The sequence below is a fragment of the Peromyscus eremicus genome, chromosome 1, assembly GCF_949786415.1.
Source record: "Peromyscus eremicus chromosome 1, PerEre_H2_v1, whole genome shotgun sequence".
NCBI classification, from domain to species: domain Eukaryota; kingdom Metazoa; phylum Chordata; class Mammalia; order Rodentia; family Cricetidae; genus Peromyscus; species Peromyscus eremicus.
This window is the reverse complement of record NC_081416.1, coordinates 100,611,984-100,636,448: the sequence shown is the minus strand read 5'-3', so window position 1 is coordinate 100,636,448 and position 24,465 is coordinate 100,611,984. Positions and strand designations below refer to the sequence as shown.

At 45.9% G+C, this 24,465-nt stretch overlaps 2 protein-coding genes across 2 annotated transcripts; both read left to right on the top strand.

Annotated features, from left to right (window-relative positions):
* The first annotated feature begins 4,311 nt into the window (after positions 1 to 4,311).
* Positions 4,312 to 5,262, top strand: LOC131913341 (olfactory receptor 2AT4). The gene has a single exon (XM_059265971.1). The coding sequence runs from the start codon at positions 4,312 to 4,314 to the stop codon at positions 5,260 to 5,262; it is 951 nt and encodes a 316-aa protein (XP_059121954.1).
* Positions 5,263 to 22,842: 17,580 nt separating this feature from the next.
* Positions 22,843 to 23,824, top strand: LOC131902002 (olfactory receptor 2AT4-like). The gene is given in 2 exon segments (XM_059253041.1): positions 22,843 to 23,106; positions 23,108 to 23,824. Coding segments are annotated over 2 exon segments (981 nt in total).
* The last annotated feature ends 641 nt before the right edge of the window (positions 23,825 to 24,465 follow it).

Here is a 24,465-nt window from a genome sequence, read left to right as displayed (position 1 = left end):
CCAGAACTCTTGGTTGCCAGGTGGGTTCAGATCTTTGTGGCTGGCTGGCTGGCTAGAGAAACAACCTCTCTGGCTGTGGCCTCAGATGAGGGTCTGACCTCTTCTGACCTCTGTTCCTTCATTTGCTGGGGAAGCATAACCACTCCCCAGCAGGACTGTGTGGTAGGGATGCTGTCTGCGGATGCTATCAGCCTGGGCATTTGGATGACTGTGTCCTCTCTTCCTCTCTCTGGCTTACTAATGGACTACTAGAGAATTCCAGCAGTGAAATCCCTATCAGAGAGATGGCCCCTTCACAGCTTTAGTAACCTGAAGTGCCCAAAACACCTTTGGAATGTGCGATTTAAAATAAAATCGTTTACTCTGAGTTACAGAATAAAGGGAGGAAGGGATCTAATGATATAGCTCTATGCCAATGCTTTCTAAAATACGTATCAAATGCCAAATTCTTTCAGAAGCCTTTTCTGGGCTCCTCTCGGCTAGAGCTCCCAGACCTTGTGAGCTTCAGCACACTCCACCAGAACAGCAGTTTAGGGGAGCAAATACTTCCAGTGCTTTTGGGGTGAGCACAAAAGTGTCAACTTGCGGAAAAAAACTCAACTTATTAGGCTGCTCAGTGGTCCAGATCCGTAGGGCAGCCAGGCTCACTGCAAACTTATCGTTGGCCCGAGGGGCAGGGGCTGATCACTGAGACCTGCTGATAGTCCATTTCTGATACCAATAATCCATTTCCCCTGAGATCTTGGGACACTCACAGCCCATTTCCAAGCCCCATTCTGTGTCCCCTTCCATATAATGAAAGGGTTGGGTTAAACCAATCTCATCACTAATGGCTCCTTCATCACTGTCTCATGAGCACCAGCAAAGTGAGCCACATGATGGTTCCTGCCTGCAGTAACAGCTCCCGGGAAGGGCTGGGGTGCCTTGGTCAGTAGAAACACTCAGACTCCATTACTACCCTGAAAGTGCTCCTGGCTGGTGCAGCCAGAGCCACAGTTAGTCATTTGATGGTGATGAAGGGACGCACAGGGACCTTGTGAACCTCTGAGCCAAGCAGGACTGGAGACAGCTTTTGAAGGAAGTGACATCTGAGATGGTGTCACAGAAGTACGGGGCAAGAGGAAGGGCTTGTGGGTGGCCAAAATATAAGGCTGGGACATTTGGGGTTCAAGTCTGTCTCTGCAAGGAGTTCGCTGGCTTCTCCATTTCTAGCCTTGAGCCTCGGCACCGACCTCTCTCACTGTTTAATAGATGGAGCAGAGGAGGGGGAGAGGATGCGGTTGGATTCAACAGCTTGGAACTTCTGTCCCTTGAGACCCAACTTGACCCAAGACCATGACATTTGATGCACAGTTGACTTCTCTGAGTTTTCAAGGCATTCAGGAAAATGCAGTTTGCCTCTCTTCAGCGTTAGGGAATCAGGTGACAGGCCCAGGCAGGCTGGGTCTAGTCATTGTGAGTCAATTCTCTGCTGTTTTGCTTTTTTGCTCAGACCGTGGAGGTGACTCCCAGACACTTCCAATAGGGCTTGTATGGTAAAGGGTCAGAAAAACGTGTCACCAGCCTTCATTGTTAACGGAGATACAGGCTTCACTCCACACTTAAAGAGACTGACAGATGTCCTCTGAAACACGGTGATTCGCCAATGAAACGGCACCGTTGGCCACAGGAATAGAGAAAGTAAGGGAACCCATCCAGACCCCCTAAGAGAGCAAGACAAAACACAGGATCTGTACGGAGAGCTCCAGGCTCGGTCCTAGCACTGGAGCCAACAGTCGGTGTTGACTCAGACCTGGACCTATTCATCAAGTTCTTAATTTCAAATATTGGACACTTTAGTTCTGGGATATTTCTTAATAGATTCCAAGTTCCTGTGGAAATTCTCTATTTCTTAGTCATTTTTACAAAATTTTCCTCTATAAAATATAAGCATTCGTACTAATGTCTTTGTTTACTCATTCAGGTAGTTAGACTTCTAAAATTAATTCATTTTTACATTTTACTTCATTTTACTATGCAACAGTGAGAATTGAACCCAGGGCTTTGTACATGCTAGGTAAATGTTCTACCTACCATGGGACTTGTATACCCTCAGCCTTAGATCATTTGTATGTCATTTAGAGTGTATTTTCCCTCTTGGTCATATTTTCCTGATTTTGCATATCTAATAATATTATTGTGGGCTGAACATTATTAACAGTAGGTTCACTGGACGCTTTGGATGACAGACATGCCTCACCTGTCACACTTCCCATTTCTCTCTTAGGCAGGCAGGGTAACTGGTGCCTGCTTTAGGTTTCTGGTTGCTTCAGTCCCAGAGTCTAACCTCTCCTGGGGTATGGCTCTGTCTCCTCAGTGATGCCTGTGGGAGATATGCTTCATTTTGGAGGCTACCAGTAAGGTCCTTAGCTGTCCTTCCCACCTGCCTCCACACCCTGCCTTCTCACATACACACAGTTTCAAATCTTTGGGAAATGTTGAGAGAAGAGCAGTGTATATGTGGGGGCAAGCCCTCCCCTCTGGCCTTTTAAGTATCAGTGGCTCCTGGGGAGATCTTAGTCTTCTAGAAGAACAGTAAAGCCTAGCCCTCCAGCCCCCTCTGCACAGCCCCAGAATTCAGATGACTTATGGGAAAGACTAGTCCTACATTCAGAGTACTTTAACTGTCTAATCCACTTTGGAAGCCTCCTTTGAGTGACAAAGTTTGCTGGTTTCTCTCATACCCAAGTTTCCCTGTCTAGTTCCAGCCAGCCCCATGATAGTCACCAAGTCAAATACTCTCTGAGGGAAAAAAAAAATGATTTACTCTGAAAGTGTATTCACTGTACTGCACTCTGGAAGGTCCGCCAGCCTGTGGAAGTCCAACTCATCCCATCCTTACTGAGTCTGTGTTTCTTCAGTTTGATTTTTAGAATGTGGTGATACACGCCTGTAATCTCAGCACTTGGCAGGCTGGGGCAAGAGGATCAGGAGTTCAAGATCAGCCTCAGATACATGGTGAATACAAAGCCAGGCTAGGCTACATGAGACCCTATCTCAACAAAATGACGACTTACGTTGTTTATCCAGATTTTCCTAGTTGTTACAGTGGGGTGCTGGGTTGTCATGGCCTACCACACCTTGCTAGGAAGCAGAGGCTTGGATACCCAGTTCCCATGCCGTCCAAGAGTCCCAGGTGGAGGAGCACAAGCGAGGAGGAAGCCTGATGAATGTGTGAGCTTCAGTGCGCTACCAAGAACCTTGGACAAAGCTGTCCCTCCAAAGCCACATGCTGGAACTTTTGAGTGAGTGCAAAAGTAGAGTGTGGGTTGAAGAACTTGGTGTCAGAGATCCACCACCCTAAACCATGTAGTGTGGAGTCTGAGATAAGCCCCAGAGGGAGTCATTCCAAAGCACATTCATGACAGTGATTCAATGACCAACCAACTGATTTTCCCACAGGAAAGCCGGGGACTTGGGCCTGTCTTCTTCTCTTGCTTTGTCACCTGAACAATGTATGACAACTTCTGTTTGGTAGATTATGGTGGTATTGTGTTCCCCAAAATATTGTGTACCCTAATAAATTTATCTGGGGTCAGAGAACAGACAGCCACTAGATACAGAGGCTAGAAAATGGTGGCACTCACGTCTTTAATCCTAGCATTCCAGAGACAGAAATCCCTCTGGATCTCTGTGAGTTCAAGGCCACACTGGAAACAGCCAGGCATGGTGACACACACTTTTAATCCCAGAAAGCAAGCCTTTAATCCCAGGGAGTGGTGGTAGAAAGCAGAAAGGTATATAAGGTGTGAAGACCAGAAACTAAACCAAATGCTAAACCAGCATTTGGCTGGTTAAGCATTTGGCTGGTTAAGTGTTCAGGCTTTTGAGCAGCAGTTCAGCAGAGACCCATTCTGGATGAGGACTCAGAAGCCTCCAATCTGAGGAAACAAGACCAGCTGAGGATTCGGCGATGTGAGATAGCTGTGGCTTGTTCTGGCTCTTTGATTTTCCAGTGTTCACCCCAATAACTGGCCTCAGGTTTGATTTTATTAATAAGACTCTCTAAGATTCATGCTACAGTAGACTGTTGATTGGTATTTGACAGATTTGGGGCTCAGATGGTAGAAGCCAATCTCACAGGCCACCACCAGTCCTCTGGAGCTGGTTATAAATAACTGTTTATATATATGTATTATTTATATAAATAAATACATGATAACAGACTAATTAAGGATAAACATTGTGGAATTATTACAACGGAATTCTTTCTTTTTCTGGCTTTCAGATGTTCCAGTCACCCATGACCCAGACCTCCAGCTCTGTTCCACTATGGAGGGTACAACCTGCAATGGATCGGTAGATGGTTCCACTGTCTTCTACCTGGTGGGCATCCCCTCTCTGCCAGAGCCCTTCTACCTTCCTGTGTTCTTTCTCTTCCTTCTCTTCTACCTGCTCATCCTGATGGGGAACACCCTGATCCTGGTGGCCGTGGTGACAGAGCCCAGCCTCCACAAGCCCATGTACTTCTTCCTAGTCAACCTCTCAGCCCTAGACATCCTTTTCACCACAACCACTGTCCCTAAGATGCTGTCGCTATTCCTGCTGGGAGATCACTTCCTCACCTTCCCTTCCTGCTTACTGCAGATGTACCTCTTCCAAAGCTTCACGTGTTCAGAAGCCTTTATCCTGGTGGTCATGGCCTATGACCGCTATGTGGCTATCTGCCGCCCTCTGCACTACCCTGTCCACATGACCCCACAGACAAACACTGCACTGGCAGCCAGTGCCTGGATCACCGCCCTCCTCCTGCCCGTCCCAGCAGTAGTAAAGACCTCTCAGATGGTATATAATAACATCGCCTACATCTACCACTGCTTCTGTGACCACCTGGCTCTGGTCCAGTCCTCCTGCTCAGACACCACCCCTCAGACCCTCATGGGCTTCTGCATTGCCATGGTGGTGTCCTTCCTCCCTCTCCTCCTGGTGCTTCTCTCCTATGCCTGCATCCTGGCCTCGGTGCTTCGTATCAGCTCCAGGGAAGGGCGTTCTAAAGCCTTCTCCACCTGCAGCTCCCACCTCCTGGTGGTGGGCACCTACTACTCATCCATTGCTGTAGCCTATGTGGCCTACAGGGCTGACCTGCCCCTGGACTTCCACATCATGGGCAATGTAGCCTATGCTATTCTCACACCAATCCTCAACCCTCTTATCTACACCCTGAGGAACAAGGATGTCAAAGCAGCCATTACCAAAATTGTTTATCTCAAAAGTGTGACGTGAATGTTTGGCCTCTTAATGCAGCTAACTCTACCCCTAGGACTCTAACCAGCCATGTTTATCTCAGAGAAGAAGACTCTAAGTGGTCCAGTGCTCAGAGAAGAAACTCAATAAATACTACAGAATGGCCAAATTAATGAGTGTAATGCCGTACAATAAAAATTCACTCAAGCAAATAGCCCTAACTTCAGTCTTTATAGTTTGGTGCAGGTTTCCTTCCTTTGTGCAATGAAATCATGTTAACCTTTATTTTTATAAGAATCTGAGGTTGTATAAAAATTCACTACTGGATAATTCAAAAACATTTACTAAAGCAAAAAAATATGCATGGCAAGAAAAAATTCTATATAAGCAAAGTGTATTTTAAAAATTCGAGAGTAAGAACCTAGAAACAACCTAGATGCCCCTCAATCAAAGAATGGATAAAGAGCCGGGCGGTGGTGGCGCACGCCTTTAATCCCAGCACTCGGGAGGCAGAGCCAGGTGGATCTCTGTGAGTTCGAGGCCAGCCTGGACTACCAAGTGAGTTCCAGGAAAGGCGCAAAGCTACACAGAGAAACCTTGTCTCGAAAAACCAAAAAAAAAAAAAAAAAAAAAAAAAAAGAATGGATAAAGAAAATGTGGTACATTTACACAAAGGAATATTACTCAGCTGTAAAAAACAATGACATCATGTAATTTGCAGGCAAATGGATGGAACTAGGGGAAAAAAATCATCGTAAGTGAGGTAATCCAGCCCTAGAAAAACAAACATGGTATGTAAAATCACTCATAAGTGGATACTAGGTGTAAATTAAAGGATAACCAGGCTACAATCCACAGTCCCAGGGAGACTAGGTAACAAGGAGGGCCCAAAGGGTGTTGCATGGATTTCCCTGGGAAGGAGAAATAAAAGAGATCTCCTGGGTAAACTGGGGGCAGGGGTGGGGGGTGAACATGAGGGACAGAGTTGGGCAGGCTCGGGGCTGGATGGAGAGGGAGAGTAATGAAAGAGATGTCTTCATTTTGGGTGCCAGGGAAACTCCCAGGAATCCAGAAGGATGACCCCAGCTAAGACTCCTAGCAATAATAGAGAGGGTGCCTGAACTGGCCATCTCTTGTAATCAGATTGGTGACTACCCTAATTGTCATCATAGAACCTTCATCCAGTAACTGATTGAAGCAGATGCAGAGATCCACAGACAAGCACTGGGCCGAGTTCCAGGGGTCCTGAAGAGAGGGAGGAGGACTTGTAGAGCAGGGGTGGGGGTGAGGTGTGTGTGTGTCAAGATCTTGGGGAAACCCACAGAGACAGCTGACCCGAGCTTGTGGGAGCTCAGAGACTCTAGACCAACAGCTAGGGAGCCTGCATGGGACCCACCCAGGCCCGCTGTGTGTGTGTCACAGTTGTGTAGTTTGGTCTGTTTGTGGGGCTCCTTGGAGTGGGAGCAGGACCTGGCACTTGAGCTGGCTTTGGGGAACCTATTCCCCATGCTGGGTTACATTGTTCAGTCTTGATTGATGCTGGGGGAGAAGCTCAGTCCTGCCTCAACTCGATATGCCATGCTTTGTTGACTCCCTTTCTGAAGGAAGCCAAAAGAGGAGGGGATGGGAGAAGGGGCTGGAAGAGAGGGGAGGGGAGGGAGCAGGAGAGGAGGGAAGGGAAACTGTGGTCAGGATGTTTGCATACATGCAAAAAATGGATTAATAAAAAATTTTAAACAAGAAATTCACCTAGAGAATACAAAATAAAATAAAACTTGGGGGCTAGAGCGATGGCCCAGTGTGTAAAACACTTGCCATTCAGTCACGAGGACCTGATTTCGGGTCACCAGAATCCCCATAAATCCAGATATGGTAGCACCATCTGGACTCTCAGCCCCCCTACAGCAAGATGGGAAGTGGAGAAAAGAGAATTCCCAGAATCTCACAGAGCAGCTAGCCTAGAACATGCCACACATAGTGAACAAGAGCTCCCATCTCCAGGGAGAAGGGGAGGACTGACATGTGACATTGTCCTCTGACCTCTACAGGCGAGTGCCATGGGCATGTCTGTGCCTAACACCATACACAGAAACACAAAAATGCACACAAATCAAATACACACAGAGTTTTTACAAATCTGCATGGCAAAAGACATCCTATCAGAAAAAAATATAAAAGAAAAGGCATACTACTGCCCGGGGGATGTAGCTCAGCAGAAAGGCAAGAATTATCCATTACGCTTAGCTTCTGATACACAATGGTCATGTTTAGGGACCGCAAAAGTTCTACATTTGTGCTAGTCACTTTTCTTATAACTGTGATCAAAATACCCAACAGAAGAGCGTGAAGGGCAGATTCTCTTCCTCGGGATTTCGAAGACTCACTCCGTGCTGATTTGGCTCCATGCACACAGGTAGAACAGACAGCAGTGGGAACATGTGGAGATCGAGGCTGTTCAACTCTTAACACACAGGAAGCCAAGCAGGAGAAGCATGAAAGGACCAAGACAAGACATGACCTTCAAAGACACACCTCCAGTGACCTACCTCCTCCAAATAGGAAGTTTCTAGAACTTCCCAAAACCAACATTAGCTTGGAGCCAAGAATTCACACATGAGCTGTGAGGCACATTTCAAATTCAGATCTAATAGGCCTCCAGTTACTGCCCATGAATTCGTTATTAATTTGAACATACAATAGGAAATTAGACCTGTACAAAAGCACCACATGATCAAGTGGAATAGATGTCATAATTAGGCTCAAACAGACCCAGAAGACATAAGGTGCATGAGCAGGCAGTTCAGACTTCAGTGATATCCAGTCTCATGGCATTCATATTTTTCAACTAACTCTAACTATTGCTGTTGGTTAAGGGGTGGTGCTTGTGGCTGGCTGCCGCCTGCGGAGGCCATGCCAACGGAGGAGAGTGCTGGTTGGCAGAAGAATCACGAGCCATAGTTACCTTTCTAGAGCTTTATTGGAAGAGAGGGGGAGGGAGGGAGGGAGGAAGGGAGGGAGGGAGGGAGAGACAGAGACAGAGACAGAGACAGAGAGACCGCGTGGAGGGAAGAGAATGGAAGCAGAGAGCACAGAAAGAGCACGCTCGCTTTTTAGGCTGGGACGCCATCACAGGCTAGTGACGTAATTAAGGACATAATCCTTACAATCGCCTCATGGGAAAATCTCTAGAATCAAATCCTTTGGTGGGGGTGGACCTCAGGAAAGGAATTACAAGTCTTTCTTTAAAATATGCTGAGGCTTTTAAAAAATGAACAAGAACAGCGATACAACCCCACGCAGGAGAGTCCTGAGGGGCACCAACAAAAGAAATAAATGCTGTCAGGGGGCACAGTCTATGAGAGGGTCTCTGATTTTTCATCTAAGTTTAGCCTCCTGAAAAGTGAAATCCAAAGAGATAGGGGTGCATGCCAGTCTATCAGCAATGGCTAGTAGCTTCATTAAGATATTTAGAACATTGGAAAGAACAGGGAGAAAGGATCGGTGAGCAACACAAGGTCTAGACAAGAGTCACATTGGTAACCTCTCAGAATGGACAGTACCTGTAGGAGAAAATGCAGGCATGACCTGGCGGCCAGCCTACTTGGCATACCGCACTTCTAAATAAGAAGCAGGGCCCACCATGCTCCTGAGTATTCCCAGAAGCCGCAGCACTGAAGTCTGAAGTAGCACAGTAAGCAGCAGCCGGCCTGCCAACCAGTCTGCACTCTCCATATCTCCTTGAATGTACTTCTTTCACATGGAGACCCTGGTGGCCTGTGCAGGGTAAAAGATCCAAGCTCACAGCTGAGTTTGAAAACCCACCAATCCCTGAGTCTTCCCAAGCTCAGGACTTGAAATCCCACCAATCCCTATGCTGGAAATTCCCATCCTGGAAAGCGCCACCCCCAAGAAACCTATAAAAAGCCTGCCTCCAGCTCAGCACACTGCGGCGTCTTGCCCAAGCAGAGGCAACCACCCTGTTGTGTCTTTCCCAGTGAATCTTACGTGAAGTTTGTCGTGCTGTGTGACTTTGTGGTATTCCTTGGCTCCTGACTACCAGGATACCTTTCCCCCTCAAGCTGCAACACTTGTATTGAGGAAACCTTTCCCCTCAGAGCTGTAATCCGTACAGTATAAGGGCTCACTATCCAGTCCAGGGTTATGCTAACCAATCTCAGTCGCTAGACTTTCACTGTATAAGCAGTTGCTCACGTGCGCTAAAGCAATTGCTGTTCCCCTGAAACCGTCTCAGGAGTGGTTTATATCTGCACCCTTTACCAACCCACGGGCACTGCTGTCTTGTTGGGGGACAACCCAGTAACCATAGCAATTTGGTGCCCAAATGTGGGGCATGTGAGCACATAAGGTAAAGGCAGCCCCTGGTAGAAGAAACGGGCGGGTGGGGGAGGGGTGCAGAATGGGCAATTTGCCACCGGGTCAAGGGGCAGCTCAAATTAAGGTAGTTAAAGTGCCTGCTAAAAGAGGAGTCAGAAAAGTTTTGGTCTGAGTTCCTACAGATAAATCCTTGGTTTTCTATAGATGGGCTTTTTGATCTGGAGCTGTGGCAGAGAGCTTTGAATAATACACGGAGACAGGAAGTTAGGATTGGACGTTCCTTATCTGGATCTTTCTATCCCATTATTATGGCTATAATCAGATGTCTGCGGGGTGGGGGTGGTGTGGGAGCTTGTTCTCGGTTCCTCGTGGCTTTACCCAGCAGATCCGCATAGAGGATGATTAGGACCACAGGCCTGAGTGCAGGTGTCTGAGATGGTCTGCATTTGGCTGTGCTGGGGGAGGAGGTCTTTTGCTCCACCCCTTGGCGTCTCTATAAAAACCCTGGGGCAGAGACCGTCAGGGCCTGTTGGAAAAGGTTCCAGGCCCTCTAGAGGCTATCCTTTATTTTCTATCTGTTTATCTCCGCAAGATTCTTTGCAATAAATCCTTCTATCTAATATTTCCTGCTGCTCGCACTCAAGAAAACTCTGGGGAACTGTGGGGGTGGTGGGTAAACGCCCCACAGGGTGGGGGCTATGGGTGGGGGTGGGGGAGTAGTTAAGGGAGTAGCTTTTCTAGTAGCAGAAAGAGATAAGGTCAGTGAAGAAGAAGAACAGGGAGGAAATCAAGATGGCGCTGATAGAAATTCTTACTGCATCTGAAAGGACACTTCTGGCAAGAAGGAGGAAGTTAGTAAGTCATGGGAAGAGTGGTCCAGGTGAAGGCCGCTGGGCAACACCTTCTTTATACCCTTCCTTGATTGCATTGCTTGAACGCTGTAGCTTGGAAGGTGAGGAATCTCGGCTGCTACCACATTTAGATCCTTTTTTCATGGCTTTGTGCTAGTAGTGATGATTGCCGGCCAAATGTGCAGCCCAAAGTCTCGACTTTTCCAGTGAAATTAAATTCTGCCCCACAGAGACCTTTAACACGGCATCCTCATGACCTTAAAACCATCCAGCAGTGGCAGGCTGTGCCTAGATGACAGATGTCAGTCTCCATATGTAATGCAATTATTAGAATCCATAAGCATGAATTAAAACACACTGGAGGATTATAAACAGCTGGTCTGAGGGTGTATGAACCCTTAGGATTTTTTGATTTGGAAGGCACATTATTACGATCAATGTGAACTTCAGGCTGAGAGAACTGGAAACTCAGGTGTAGCATTGAATGTGGAGATGTTACAGAGGGAAGTAACATTCTCACCACCTGCTGAGCAGGCTTCTGGATCTCTTCAGTGTTTTAACCAAGTTTGTCTGTGTGCCCTAAGAGCTTGGAAGGTTGTGCCCTCTTCAAGGGACACAGCAAATTTCAAAGATTTAAGACAGGGACCTACTGAGCCTTTTACTAAATTTCTGGTGAGACTAAAGTTCTGTGGAATGGAAAGTACAGCATATTGAGGCGGTTGGCATGGTGGTGTACCCACTTGCTTATGATGGGACCACAGCAGAGCTACAGAGGGTCCAATAAAGAATGCTCCTCTGGGTGATTGGATCTTGACATCTCAAGAAATAGGGACTCGGATGTATACTGCCACTGTCTTTGCAGAGGCTCTTTGTGGTGATATTTTATTTGTGTTCTAACAAATAAAGCTTGCCTGGGGATCAGAGGAAAAAGCCAGCCACTATATTAAACATAGAGGTCAGGCAGTGGTAGCACACACCTTTAATCCTAGCATGCCGGAGGCAGAGATTCATCCGGATCTCTGTGAGTTCAAGGCCACACTGGGAACAAAGCCAGGCACTAGTTAATCATAGAGGTCTGGAGGTCTGTACAGATAGACATGAAGTAATAGAGCTGGGTGGGAGGAGGAAGTGATGTAGCTGGGCAGAGAGAGGAAGTAAAATGGCAGGGTACAGAAAGGTATAGAGGCGTGGGTATACAGAAAGTAGCTCTCTTGGGCTGAGGATTTCCTAAGTGGTAAGAACTTGTGCCTGGCTTGTTGTATTCCTCTGATCTTTCAGCATTCACCCCAATATCTGGCTCCAGGTTTTTTATTAATAAGACCATTTAGCAATTTGTGTTACAGCTCTTGGGGCAGCCCTAAAGTCTAATGCCTCCTGTTGGTCCTGTGAACAAACTGGACATTTTAAGAGCAACTGCCCAAAGCAGAAAAAGGGTACTTCCAAAGAGTCACTTACTAAATGTCCCAGATGTCCAAAGGGCAAGCACTGGGTAAAAGATTGTAATCTAAATATGGTAAGATAGACAGCTCCTGGTTCCTATAACCCCACCACCACCACCCCGGAAGCCCTCAGCCCCGCCCACAAGATGGTCTTTTTGTTTGTTTGTTTATTCATTTTTTTTGTTTTATTTTTCAAGGAGGGTTTCTCTGTGTATCCCTGGCTGTCCTAGAACTCATTCTGTAGACCAGGCTGGCCTTGAACTCAGAGATCTGCCTGCCTCTGCCTCCCAAGCACTGGGATTAAAGACATTTGAGGGTCCTTCCCCAAAAGACTCAAGTCAGACAGATATGAACAAGTCACAACCTATGGTTTACTGGACTGTAACTATCGAGTCAGTAAAGCCCTGATGGTTATATATTGGGAAGGAAAACTATTTAAGGGGATTATAGATACAGGGGCAGATATCTTTATTATTAGGGCAGAGGAGGTGCCCCCTGAGTGGGTTCTAACTGCAGGTCCTACTGTGGAAGGTATTGGTCCTGTCCATTCTAAAACACCCTTGACCTTTCTTACATGGAAGGACTCTGACAGGTCCACCAGAAAAGCTAAGCCCTTGATTTTTGAAGGCATATCTAATAATCTCTGGGGAAGATATGTATTAGAAATGGCTGGGGCCGTGCTTACCACTGCTGATAAAGCCTTTTATGATGACCTAGAGATCATGAGAAAGGAACTGCCTCCTCACCCCCAATACTAGGGGCCATTGTTCCCCCAATACTAGGGGCCATTGTTTCACTTCCCGAGCCCATAAACATTCAATAGAAAACAGATGAACCTGTATGGGTAGAAAAATGGCCTTTAAGTAAGGAGACACTGCAACATGCTTGGGAATTAGTATAAGAACAGAAATACCTGGGACATACTGAACCAAGACTCACTCCCTGGAATTCTATCTTTGTCACTCAAAACAAAAAAGCTAAATGAAAATGGAGATTATTACATGACTTAAGAGTTATTAATTTACAAATGAAAAGATGAAGTCTTTAAAGCCTGGTCTCCCACAAGGTACTGCCATCCATATTAATAAATGTATTATAGTCTTAGATATCAAAGATTGCTTTCACTCTATCCCACTACAACAAGAGGATAGGGAAAGGTTTGCTCTTTCTTTACCTGTGCCAAGCAATGCATATCCCGCTCAAAGATGGCAATGGAGAGTATTGTCTCAGGAATGAAAAAATAGTCCTGCTATGTGTCAACATTGTGTATTTCAGGCTTTACATCCTTTGTTAAATGACCCCTCTGTCACATTTATTCATTATACGGATGATATTTTGCTTGCTTATTATGATTCTAACAAATTAGAGGAAGTTTTTCAACTAGCTCTGACCAGTTTAAACAATAGAGGTCTCAGAGTTGCCTCTGACAAAAATACAGCAAATTTTGCCTTTTAATCTTCTGGGATCCCTTATGGATTTACGCATGGTATCTGTAAACCCTCCTTAATTTCAAATTTCTAATCAAATCATGCTAGGTGCTCTTCAAAAGCCATTGGGAGACATTAATTGAATTAGGCCGTTTCTATAGGTCACTACTGGCGATTTGCTTGCCCTCTTTCAGACACTAGAAGGGGACCCAGACCCTCTCTCAGTGACATTCATAGATCACAGAGCTCTATTGTCTCTAAGCAAGGTTAAGGAGTTACTAAATGCACTAAAACTATTCTGATGAGATCCCACCAAGGAACTGATTGCTCATTTGACAGATACTCATCCCGTTCCCACTGGGCTACTGTTTCAAAACCCAAACCATCCTATTGAATGGGTCCATTTGTCCTCAAATTTCCCTTCAAAGATTATGACACAGTTGGATGTGTTATGTATCTTGTTAAGACAGATGAGACACAGAGTGGTTCACATAACTACTGTGGAGCTGGATATTATAACTTGACCTTTCAATAAACATATAATTGATAACTGATTCTCTTTATAGTAGTCACTCTTCATTCCAAGCTAATATTTTTGGTTTCCCAGGAAGATTGGATAATCACTATCCTCCATGGAAGCTCATACATGTTTCAAGATAAACCACTGAAAAGAGCTTTTCTCCTGTCGGTTCAAACCCTATACCTATATCGAATATAATATTCACTAATGCTATTCCCATGGAGGAAGGACTTGTGTGATACTCAATACTGCTACCCAAGAGTTTAAAATTTGGAAGTCTGTACCAGGGAGAGCTTCCTCACAACATTTAGAGTTAAAAATTGTGCTCATAGCCATGAAACACAATCCTTGGCTATTAACCTGTATATGGACAGTATTTACTGTGCACTCATAGCCATGAAACACAAACCTCGGCTATTACCCTGCACACTGACAGTGTTTACTGTGTTCACCTACTACCCTGTATGCTGACAGTGTTTACTGTGCTCAGCTTACTCCTGGATTACCTGCTGCATTCATAAAGACTAAAATTACATCTTCCCATGACTTCTGTATTTTAGCTTTGCTAGCGTTATTACAACGACAACACCATTCTATCTTTGTATCACATATTAGAGCCCACAATCCTCTTCCGGGGATGCTAAATAAAGGAAATGCTCTTGCTGATGAGGCATCACGGCCTCTAGTGGCCTCCTTCTGGCAGGACTCGGTGACCATGCACAATCACTTTCATCAGTCTGTATGGTCCTTAAGAACCCCCTTTCCGGCTTTAACTCATCGTCAAAAACATCGAAACAGGTTGAGGATGTAATGCCTGTGCTCTCTTTCTCCCTTCAGGACCTCTGCAGCCAGGGGTCAATCCCTGGGGGCTAAAGTCACTGGCATGGCAAATGGATGTCATGCATATTGCTTCATTTTGTAGGCATAATTCAAGTCACAGTAGACACTTATTCTCACCTTCTTATGGCCACACTGTTGACAGGGGAGAAGGCCTCTCATGTATACTACAAGAACAGATAATGGTCCTGTGTATCTCTCCTCTGCCTCTAAACAATTTTGTCTCCAATGGAAAACTCAACATATTACTGGTATTTCTTAATAATCTTCCAGGTGAAGCTGTAGTGGAGAGAGCAGACAACCCAAAGAACAAATTGATAAATACAAAGGGGGGCTATAGGTCTGAATAAGGCTCACCCTCAACATCTTATTAATATGGCATTATTTACTTTAAAGTTTTTGAGAACAGATGACAAGGAAAATACTGTAGCTCATAAATACCTTTGTCAGGGCCTATGAGGCTACCTCTGGTGACCTGGACAAATGTAAGAACAGGCAAATGGCAATCACCAGCCCCATTACTTACCACTGGGAGAGGTTTCCCTTGTGTCTTCCCAGAAAATGGACCGCAGCCCATCTGGATCCTGGTCTGGCTCCCCAGACCCTGGACAGCTGACACCAGCAATAAAGCATGAAATTGAGCAGCCACAAGAGATGGGGGCAAGCAACCATCCTGCACATGCGTCTGCTTGTTGCATTGACTCTATTGACAGCACTGAACAGTCCTGGGCACTGGTACCCAACCCTCCTGCATTGACTACTGACAGAACAGTACTGGGCACTGGTACCCAACCCTCCCACATTGACTCTAAAGTCAGCACTGAACAGTACTGGGCACTGGTACCCAACCCTCCTTTGTCATTGGGGTGGAGGTCAAAGCACCTTGTCCTCAGCTGTTTGCTAATGACGCCAACCTATTTCCTGATATGCATCCTATAAGGGAAAATTCTAAAATTCAGAATGACACCATCCCATGCTCAGATACCCTCTTTGCTTTCATAACGCTTATAATCTAGTTACCTACGCTATTATCTCTTTAGTTGTAATAACTGGTTGGCATACTCTGCTTGTTGATTAGGAGGCTCTGCTCTCAGTAAAGCAAAATGATAGAGGGGGAACTGTAGGGGAAAATGCAGGCATGACCTGGCGGCCAGCCTACTGGGCATACTGAGTTTCTAAATAAGAAGCATGGCACACTATGTTCCTGAGTATTCCCAGAAGTCAGAACCCTGAAGTCTGAAGTAGTGTGAGTAGCTGGTAGCTGGCCTGAGAATGAGTCTGCCCTCCCCATGGCTCCTTCTATGAGCTTCTTCTGCATAGACATTGGTGGTATGAGTGCTCCTATCCAGTCTGAGAAAGTGTGCTAATCAATCACAGTCACTAGGCTTCCACTATATAAGCAGATGCTCACCTACAGTAAAGCAGATGCTGTTCCCTGAGACCATCTCTAGAGTGGTTTATCTCTTTGCCCTTTACTGACCCACAGGCATTGCTGTCTTGTCTGGGCATGCCCCAGCAATGACAACAAATAATTGTGAATGTATTTGTGTCCCATGTGACTGTTGTTTTCAAACAAAAGTTTCCATATGTTTATTAAGACAGTTCCTTTAACTTAAGCACAGCTTGTTCAACCAATCATCATCTGTGTACTGTTGCACATCTGGGAAGTTTCTGAGATGTGTCAGGGCATGCTTCATCTGTGGAAGAACTGGAGTTCAAATAATCTCTTCAGAAGTCTGAGGACCTGGGCAGCCATCCATCAGGGCCTTGCCTTTCTCGTTCTCCACGGCGAAACTTCTGTAAGAAAAAGCCACGGCCTTTTTTTAAAAAATATGATTTGCAAGCTAGGAAACTGTACCAGAGGGAACATGAACCATTGGCTGCCTCTTTCATAGTCAGTTCTGAGGCAGGACTGAGGTCAGAGAAGTAATACCCATATTGGTTGCTATTGGCTTTGGTTTAAGAATCTTGATTCTATGTGTTCACCATTCAGCAAATAGAACCACAAGGTGCAGACTGTTCATTCCTCAACATGGCAATGTTTAAACCATATAAACTGCCTTCATGAGCAAATCTGTCAATGCACATCCCAAGCACGAACTTTCCTACCCTAGAAGAGAGGTAGATACCTCCACCCTGTCGGTTATCTTCATGCTACCAATCAGTTCTGTGGTCTTGATTGATAGCAAGTGAGACTATTTAATGATGCAATTGATGGGTAAGAAAGGGCCATCTGGGGAGACTTCAGATCCACTACTTTCTTTTTCAAACATCTTACTTAATACACAGGAATTAACTTTCTAGCCCGAATCTCACAGATACAAAGGACCTTTCTGTGGGTACTCACGGTAAAACCTCATCTACATCAGCACTAAAACAAGCCTTAAAGATGGGAAAGTTCCCTAACCAGAAGCTCTGGCTTCTAGGATTTGTTTTGACATCAACCCAAAACAGTGCAACAACATGATCTAATCCAGTTATGATCACCATTGGTGCACGCAGGTGGAACTGCCTCACATAGTGCCAAACAGTGCCTGGTGCTTTGGCATCGGCATGCTGAAAGGTCTTCAGGATGTCTCTTGGAAAAGTTGCCTTTTACAGCAGCTCACCTCCCACCTCCTCACATTCCTCAGGCGATATTTGCTGTTTACCAGTCTCTGATTGTGCAGATAACCTTCTGCTCCTAGGCCCTTGGCATGCTGGAACTCAATTCTCTTCCAATGTTTCTTTTGTTTTGTCATTTTAAAATCCAGGGTCTCATGAGGTAGCCCAGACTGGTCTGGAACTCCTGATCCTCTGGCCTCCACCTCCCAAGCGCTGGGATTACAGGCTTTGCACCACAGCCCTCAGTTTAGATGTTTATCTTTCCAGAACTTATTTCCACTGGCATTTCCATTGTTTCTTTTGGAAGCAATGGCTGGCTACTCATCATATCAATGATTTCCTTATCTTCATCTGTATCCACCCAAAGAGCTTCTTCTAAAAAAAAAAAAAGTATCTTTTGTTTCATTCTCTACTTCAGAGTCCTCCAGGTGTCCACAGAGTTGGACCCTTAGACCTCACAGCTGACTTCATCATCTTCCTCATGACCACAGAGCAGACATGGCATATGGCCCCTAGCTGGCTTCTCCTCCTCCAGCATCAGGTGATTCCACAGCAGGAGTTAGCTATCTGATGCCACCAGTGCTGGCACCTGCTCCACCCTATGTGACTTCTAAAGGGTACCCATGAGAGAAAAATGTTCCATAAGCAGGAGTGGGCAGAGTGAGGTAGACAAGATGACCCTGGCCCTGAAGGGCTGAAGGCTTCATACTTTGCCAACATCTCAATGTTTATACAGGAGATTTTGGTACCCGTGTTCATGCAAACAACTGTAATTAAACACAAGAACAAAACAGAAAACAAGAACAACCAAAAAAGGCATGAAAATAAGAGGGGGACTTGTTGGGAGGAAGAAGGGGTACAGTGTGAGTGGGGAGGGAATGAAAGGGGGTAATGGGAGATGAAAATGACCAACATACATTTTATGAAATGTGTGTATGAAATTGTGAAAGAATAAAGAAACAGAATTTTTAAAGAGTTGTGAATAAAAGCCCCAGTGGTATGCAGAGAAGCTGAACCTGGGTCCATCAGGGCTGATCCGGTTCATCTTCTGCTAAGAACCCCAAATGCCAACGACAAAGGCTGGCACTGCACACAGGATGATGAATGACCAGTACTCAGGGGAGCCAGTCAGCTGTGAATGATGCCAGATCCCTTTCATCATAAAGGGGCACTATTTATCTTTACAGAATGCAAAGCCATTCTGAACATGGGTTTCCCTTCTTGCTCACAGTGTATCTATCACCATCGCCTGAGTATTTAATAAGTGCCTTAAGTGTGAGTCACTTCTCGTAACCATAACAAAATGACCGATAAAGTCAATCTAAGGGTCGATTTGGGTTCACTGCTTTAGAGGCTTTATGCCGTGGTTGTTTGGTTCGGTTTCCATGGGCTCGTGTCAAGGCACAGTAAAGCCGCTCCCCTCATGGTGGACATGAACAGAAGTACAGGATGTGCCTCCACTTCCTAGTTTATATCACTTTCCAACAGCATCATCAAATTATGACTCCACTGATGAATAAATCCACCCAGGAGGTGAGAGCTGTCATATCCAATCAGTTCCCCAAATCACATTGACTGGCAGTCAAGCCTTTAACACACGAGCCTTCTGGAAATAGTTCCTATGCAAACCATAATAACGTACTCATCACAAGGACTTCCTGTATGACCTTGCTTTTGACAAAGGAGCACAATTCATAGCAAGAGAAGTGAGGCAGCAAGTCTCGTGCATGTAAGAGTCCCAGATCTTACAATACTGCCCATCCATCAGAAGGGAGCAGCTGTATTGAAGGGACCAATAACAGAGGGAAGACTCAGCTTGGCTAACTGGCAATAGCTGGAAGGTGTACAGGTACTGTCCGGTAAGTTAAAGCCGTGCTCTTCACAAACGGCCAGTAAGCATGGCAGTTTCTGGTTTGTGCAGAATATACAGGTCTAGGACGTGAGGTAGGAAATAGAAGGGCGCTCACTAGCCATGAGAACCAAAATATTGTCTCCCTTCCCCTCAGTTTTAGACTCTGTTTCTCTAAACACCATGAGTTCTAAGAACGCTCACCTCTGCCAAGGTTAGCATAATAATGTCACTGGCCTGGAAGCTGAGATTGTCATGAGCAATTGGGAGAGCTCAGGCCACTGAATCAATAAGCTAAGAAAAACATAACTAATACAGCTTACCCTGAAAAGGAAAGAAAGAGGAAGGGCAACTATTTCTGGACCCAGAGGCTTCTGCAAAGGCAGATTCCTATTCCTACGGCCATGATGAAAGTTAACGGAGAGCCAGCAAGCCAAGGCAGGAGAGATTTCGTATTTCATAGCCCCAGATCACTCACTCTTGGGCAGCATGCAATCCTGCTACAGTGGTCAAGGCCCTAGGCAAGACATAAAGCTTTGGGTCAGAAAACTAACTCTGCCTCCAATCATCACTGTTAAAATGAACAAGTCATTTCACTTCCTAGGTCTCATTGTCCTTCCTTTGAGCTTCCTGTCATATCCTGTGGTAACTTCCTGTCTCCTCTGTTGTTGTGAGGACCAGATGAGATCATGGGAACAAAGGCTGTATCATTAGTGTAGAACTCTGGGCCCTTGAGGGTTGTTAGTGACAATCTTCTCATTATCAACAAAGCCCAGGGACAAATCTTGCCTCCCTGGGATGGATGTTGCAGGAGATGCCAGCAAGTGATTTCCTGGGAGCACGGGGTGTGGTACAGGGGAAGAGGCACCTTGAAGAAAAGTACCCAAGAGACCAGGCTGGAAAGAGAGGGCTTAGGGTTTAATTAGCTCAAGCTCAGCCCAGCCTGCTACTTCTCCTGAGGCCTGTTGTGGAGAACCACAGCAGACATCACGTGGACCAGATCCAACAGGTAATCATTGCTAGGGATGGAGACATGCAGAGAGCAGTCAAGTAGAGAGACAGGGACTGGGGCCCAGGGGCTGTAGACTTGGGCCAGAAAGACTGAGTATAAAAAGAAGGACACCCACAGGATCCAGGATAACTGAACATACACGAGCTGTGGGACCCTGGACTGGATATGCTCCAGATGAAGGCAAGGAGGTGTACCCGCAGGTACCCCCAGACCATCCGAACCTGGGCCCTCCCACAGCGAGACAAGGCAGGTAACAGCAGGAGTCATGGGGAGCTCACTCCAGCAAATGGTTTGGCCTCAGGAAGCAGTGCCTGTCTAAGAAGTCTCTCAACAAAAATAAAATCAAATAAAAACCTTCAAGGTTCCAGATGAGAAAAATAAGGTTCAGAATTGAAGTGACTTGATTGAAGGCCACACACATGGAGGGTGCAAGAGGGATTTGCATGCAGTCCTCTACCTCCCAAGTCCACATACTTGACTTTTACAGAGCCAGAGCTCTGTGAAGGGTAGGGTGCTCTCTCCCTTAGAGCACACGTTGTGTGACATCTCTCTGTAGCCTCTCCTCTGCCAAACTTATAGGGGGAACTTAGAAGGTGGCTCATTGAACTCGAAACCCTTCAGAGAGCTTTACCTCAAAGTCATCACTATGCAGCTGAGCACAGCATGGCTCAAGGCTTCAAGTCTCAGCCTGAGAGTAGCAGAGTCTCTTGATTGGCAGGTACGGCTTAGCCTTTTGAGGCTGGCTTCAAAAAGACCACTGCTCTCCCTCATCGCCACTCATGGCCTTGGGCACGGCCTGCCCTTCGCTTACACTCAGGTCCTTAGCTTTGAAGAGGGATGGCTTCTCTTTGGCAGTGTTTTGTGGCGAGAGGAAATGATGATAAGTTTAGGTTGACATTCAGATGACTCATGTGTCTTTCTTCCTCTTCCCACTAACATTGGAACTGGTACCTAGATAGTCCCTACAGGGAAGATCTTCTGGGGCAGGGCCTGCTGGTCTAGGGACAGGACAGCCCTACTCAGACCTAACATATACATCTGGAAAAAAAACAACCCCACCCTGAAAGTGAGCATAAGAAACAGTAATTAACTGTTACCATGAGTTAACTATCTACCATTCAGAGGCCAGGAAAATAAATTTAGACTTATCTGACATTATCAATTAAAAAGAGAGAGAAAGAAACCTTTGCTACAACCTTTGGAAATCTGGCCCTCTGGGTTCACTGGAAAAGACATGTGGGTGAATGAGCTTTTTCCCAGGAGTCAAAGGTGTGGCAGAGATGTCCTGCAGGAGCAGCTAGCTGGCTGTGGCATCTGGGAAACTGATGTCCTATGTACAGTCACTGTCTTATGTGGGGACTTGAAAATTAAAAAAAAAAAAAACAACTTTCCAGTTATAGCATTAGTAGTTTATGCATGAGAGATGTTCCTCAGAAGAGTGGGAAAGTAGACTGGCTCTAAGCAAACAAGGAGGCTGTACACAGGTCACTGGAATTAAAGATGCCGTAAGAGCTATTTAGTCCAAAGGATGAGCCCAAAGTTGACCATAAGTCATTATTTTTCTTCATCTAAATACCTCCAAATTTGTGGTTTGAAATACTGGCTTCTGATTCCTTTGAGAAAGTGCTTTTTCATTGGAACTGCTTTATGTGCCCATGCTCCAAAACCATCCCAGTTGGGGTAACATGGCACCCTTGGGCAGGAGTTATTCTAGGTGGTGGGCAGTGATCAGAGGACCTCCTGAGCTGAAACAACCTCTGGACAGGATCAGTCCGCTGACCTGCTTAGATTTTTTTTCTCACCAAGGAATTGTGGGACAGGAATATCACTGGGACCAGTGCCAAGAATGATTCTCCGCTCTTGGAGCATTCTCAGTGTCCCCCCTTGCCCTGTCACAAAGATAGATCACCTCCCCAACTCAGAGCCAGGGCATAGTCATCCCAGAGGCACAACATAGATGTTTCAACTTAGAGGCAGACAGTAGGAAACTGAACCAGGCAAACGAGAAGTTAGTCCCAGGTTAGCAATTATGACTGGGAGACAGACGGTGTGCTCTAGCAGACCTCAGAGACATCTGGTCTCCCTAAGTGGATAGTGACAAAGATAATAATTTTTTGAAAAAATTTAAGTATTCTCAAAAGAGAAAGGAAATAGGGTCCTGGCTTATGGGATCTGACATCCCTCAAAAGATCATATAATTCATAAAGAAAACGACCATCCAAAGTTCTTCCACAACACAATGAGATTGTCACGTGACAGTGATGGTTAAATGTCTTTCTTTACCATTAGGATTTCAGAATAGTAGAACATGCTCACTGTCTCCTCAGCAAACATCACACGGACTTAATGATGCAGATATTTTATCTATACTTGATTTTAAAAAGCAAAGAGTATATTTGGTACTAGAGAAAGAATTTGGGGAGGATTTTAAACTCCTGATCCTCCTGCTGCAGCTCTAGGTTGCTAGCCCAGGTTTAGGACATGCTGGGGAGTTGAACTAGCCCTTGGTGTGCTGGGCCAGCCCTCTACCCACTGAGCTACACATGCGGGATGAAGAACTCAGGTTAGACCAAGCCCACTGTACTTCCTCCAGCAATGGGTGGTAAATAAATGGTTTATATTAATTAAACAATGATCTGGCTGTTATGTAATTCTCATGCCAGAATTTCTGGTCCTTCTGATTACAGGTGGGCTTGATCCCAAGATGTCTGCTCCCCACTCCTGAGCATCCAGCTTTAACTCGCCATGGAGAACGTAGCCTGTAATGGGTCAGGGGACTCTCAGACCATCTTCTACCTTACAGGCATCCCCTCTCTGCAAAAATCTCTCTTCCTCCCTGTCTTCTTCCTCTTCCTCCTCTTCTACCTGCTCATCCTGGTGGGGAACACCCTGATCTTGGTGGCCGTGGTGACAGAGCCCAGCCTCCACAAGCCCATGTACTTTTTCCTAATCAACCTCTCCGCTCTAGACATCTTCTCAACTACAACCACTGTCCCCAAGTTGCTGTCACCTGTTCTTGCTGGGAGACCATTTCCTCAGTTTCTCAGCATGCTTCTTGCAGATGTACCTCTTTCACGGCCTCAACTGCTCAGAAGCCTTCATCCTGGTGGTCATGGCCTATGACCGCTATGTGGCTATCTGCCGCCCTCTGCACTACCCTGTCCACATGACCCCACAGACAAACACTGCACTGGCAGCCAGTGCCTGGATCACCGCCCTCCTCCTGCCCATCCCAGCAGTGGTACAGACCTCCCAGATGGCATTTAACAGCATCGCTTACATCTACCACTGCTTCTGTGATCACCTGGCTGTGGTCCAGGCCTCCTGCTCAGACACAAGCCCCCAGACCCTCATGGGTTTCTGCATCGCCATGGTGGTGTCCTTCCTCCCTCTCCTCCTGGTGCTTCTCTCCTATGCTCACATCCTGGCCTCGGTGCTTCGTATCAGCTCCAGGGAAGGGCGTTCTAAAGCCTTCTCCACCTGCAGCTCCCACCTCCTGGTGGTGGGCACCTACTACTCATCCATTGCTGTAGCCTATGTGGCCTACAGGGCTGACCTGCCCCTGGACTTCCACATTGTGGGCAATGTGGTGTTTGCTATTCTGACTCCTGTTCTCAACCCTCTTATCTACACCCTGAGGAACAAGGATGTCAAGGCAGCCATCACTAAAATCATACATGTCAAGACTCAGACTGTGACAGGGATATTAACCTTTAAATCAAGTTAGTTCTACTCCTAGGACACTAAACAGGGGTGCTTAGCACAGACTAGAAACCATTAAATATTGTTGAATGTCTAAGTTGATGATATTCTCTACGTTCTGATATGGTGTCATCCGAGGATGTTAAATAAGATCAGTCTGCCACTGTATTTTCATAAGAAAAGAGCTAGCTTTCCTAAAATTTCTGGGGGAAAAAATCCTTCCTTCACCTTACAAACGAACAAGGAGAAGGAAGGGGTAGAATGTTGAGACAGGAGGCCAGACCGACTTTGATGCACATTCTGACAATAAGTACAGCTAAAAAGAATTGATCCCGTGGTACCCGAGTGTCTACAGTGGGCAGCAGGGGCTGTGTTTGTGAGGGAATTGGTTGTGTATGAGAGCTCAGTTCTGATGAGAACTTGAAACTGATGCAAGCATAAAGTTTACTGATCTCAGAGTAGTGGCTGATTTGTCCGACAGTGTTTTGATCTGTAACTTTCTCACCTGTGGACTTGTGTTACCGACTTTGGAGAAGAATTCGATGTGGGTGGTATTTCATCGTTACCATGGTTACCATGGCATATCAGAGTGCAAACGGTATCAACCCATCTTATCCACCAAGGGCATGGTGACACTGGTTGTGTTGTTACTGTTTGGCTTAATGA